This window comes from Loxodonta africana, chromosome 22 (genome assembly GCF_030014295.1).
Source record: "Loxodonta africana isolate mLoxAfr1 chromosome 22, mLoxAfr1.hap2, whole genome shotgun sequence".
Classification (NCBI taxonomy): Eukaryota; Metazoa; Chordata; class Mammalia; order Proboscidea; family Elephantidae; genus Loxodonta; species Loxodonta africana.
The window spans coordinates 374,722-377,346 of record NC_087363.1 but is presented as its reverse complement, the minus strand read 5'-3'; the positions used below and the strand labels follow the sequence as shown (position 1 = coordinate 377,346).

Sequence of the window (2,625 nt, the reverse complement as noted above, 5' to 3'; positions counted from 1 at the left end):
AATATAATGATTTGGTTTTGTTTTTTTTTTAACATATATACTACTTATATAATTTGACCAGAAAGTTCTGACAACATTACAAGAGATTTTTAACTTGGGAATGATTGTTTGGAAAGACAAGAAGTCTTAGTAATCTAGTGCTGCTATAACAGAAATACCCCAAGTATGTAGCTTAACAAAGAGAAATTTGTTCTCTCACAGTCAAGGAGGCTAGAACTCCAAATTCAGAGATGCAGCTCTAGGGGAAGATTTCCCTCTCTGCTGTCTTTGGGGTAAAGTCCTTGTCATCAATTTTCCCCTGGTCTAGAAGCTTCTCAGTGCAGGGACCCCAGGTCCAAAGAATACGTTCCCCTACTCGTTTTTCAATCTTGGTGGTAGGAAGTCCCCTGTCTCTATGCTAGCTTCTCTTATTTCAAAAGAGATTGACTCAAGGTGTAACCTAATGTTGTAGATTGAGCCCTGCCTCATTAACATTATTGCCTCTAATCCTGCCTCGTTAACATCGTAGAGGTAGGATTTACAACACGGGAAAATCACCAAAACAAACAAATAGCCTTCTAGAAGTTTCTGACTCATAAAACAAAGTGGTGGACTATCACACAACACTGAGAATCATAGCCTAGCTAAGTTGACACACATTTTTTCGGTGGCACAATTCAATCCATAACACAAGATATGTTAAAAGTATACATTTTTTGAAATTTAATTAAAAATACATAAGAAAGCAATTCTTATACATTTCACTCATTCTTTAATGAAGTGAATTACTTACATAGCAATTTTCTCAGTGCCATTATGACATCCTGTTCCTTAGAATATATATCATGGGATTAAACATAGAGGAGTTAGGATAGTATAGAAAAGAGAAAGTATTTTGTCAATTCCCTCTGAGTGTCTAGTGTTGGGTCTTAAGTAGGCAATAATCCCTGATACAAAGAATAACACCACAACCATTAGATGAGACAAGCAGGTAGAGAAGGCTTTGGCTTGACTTGTGGCTGATGGCAACTTCAGGATGATGGAGATGATTTTACTGTAGGAGCCCAGTATCAACAGAAATGGAACCACAGCAAATAACACAGCAACTACGTACACCAACATCTCATTTACAAAGGTGTCCCCACAAGTCAGTTTGAGTATTGGGGGAATGTCACAGAAGAAGTGGTTAATTAGTTTAGATCCACAAAATGGAAGAGAGAAAGTTTGATATGTATGCCCGATAGTGAGAGGGATTCCAGTGGTCCAGCAGCCAGTCACCAACTGAATGCAGACCCTGTGGTTCACGACTCGAGGATAGTGCAGAGGGTTACAAATGGCCACATAGCGGTCATAGGCCATCACTGCCAGGAGCAAACATTCTATGCCTCCGAACAGAAGGAAAAAGCTCATCTGTGTAGCACAGGCAACTAAGGGAATTCTTCTTCTCTGAGTCCCAATATTAATTAGCATTCTAGGGAGAGTAGTTGATACATAGCACATTTCCAAGAAGGAAAAGTTTGCCAGGAAAAAATACATATGGCTCTGGAGAGCAGGATCCATTTTTGTTATTAGAAATATGGTGCCATTGCTCATCAGGATAATGATACAGATGATTAAAAACAATCCAAAAAGAAGCCCCTGGAGATGGGGCATGTCAGCAAAGCCCAAGAGAACAAATTCAATGATTTCAGTTAGATTATCTTGTGGTGGTTTTCCTTGATGATTCATCTGTAGAAAAGGTAACTTTACGTGGGTATTTCCTTTGCCTACCTGTATCCCTTTGCCTCTTCTCTAAGGTGTACTGAGGAGTCTGGGTTGGATTTTATGATCACCGCAATGGTTTGCACTTTAAGAATGATACTATTTATGTATGTCCCACGTCCTCCTATTAAATCACAGTAAACAGTCCCCTCACATTTATTTTAAGATCACTTCCTTATACTTTGGAAGCACAGCCCAGGATAGATCAAGCTATACCTGACTCAGCACAGGCACTGGAGCAATTGGTAACTGCTGAAAATGGACCCTCAGCTTTACCATCTCACCTCACTTTAATTAATTACACATCTTGACAATCCTATTGTACTTCTCTATGCATTTTCTCAGTCAAGCTTCTCAAAGACTATGTCATAAGCCAACTTCTAACACACATTTTCAACTGCCTGTTTCAACATTCCCTTCTCCCATCCCTGATGATTTTAAGCATATACCCATACCATTGCCATTGAGTCAATTCTGCCTCACAGCTACTCTATAGGGACAAGTAGAATTACCACATAGGGTTTCCAAGGAGCCACTGGTAGTCTTGAACTATCAATCTTTTGGTTAGCAGCTGGACACTTAACTACTGTGCCACCAAGCCACCTTTAAGCATATAAGTTCTTATAATACAGTTCACATTAGGTCGTTTAGAAAGAAAAGTGTGAGAGTATTTCATTTTGCATATGGGAATAAAACAATTATCTTTCAGTAGGATGTTAAGTGGGCAAGATAAGAGGATTTTATTCAGGGAAATTGTCCAGGAACATTGATTCATATACTACTAATAAAAGTGGTCTCCCTGGAAAAGCAGGGGTAGTAGGAGGATATTCGTTACCTGTGTTATATGTGGGACAGTAGGAGGAATGATGTTGGCTGTTGTTATAC

General features: G+C 39.1%; 1 protein-coding gene across 1 annotated transcript; it reads right to left on the bottom strand.

The window, feature by feature from the left end:
* Window positions 1-822: 822 nt before the first annotated feature.
* LOC135228509 (olfactory receptor 10AG1-like) lies at window positions 823-1,707 on the bottom strand. The gene has a single exon (XM_064275146.1). It carries the CDS (start codon window positions 1,705-1,707, stop codon window positions 823-825), a length of 885 nt encoding a protein of 294 aa, XP_064131216.1.
* Between the last annotated feature and the right edge of the window lie 918 nt (window positions 1,708-2,625).

Coding starts and splice junctions, on each gene's coding strand:
- LOC135228509 (XM_064275146.1), bottom strand. CDS start 1,707: ATGAATCATCAAGGAAAACCACCACAAGATAATCTAACTGAAATCATT.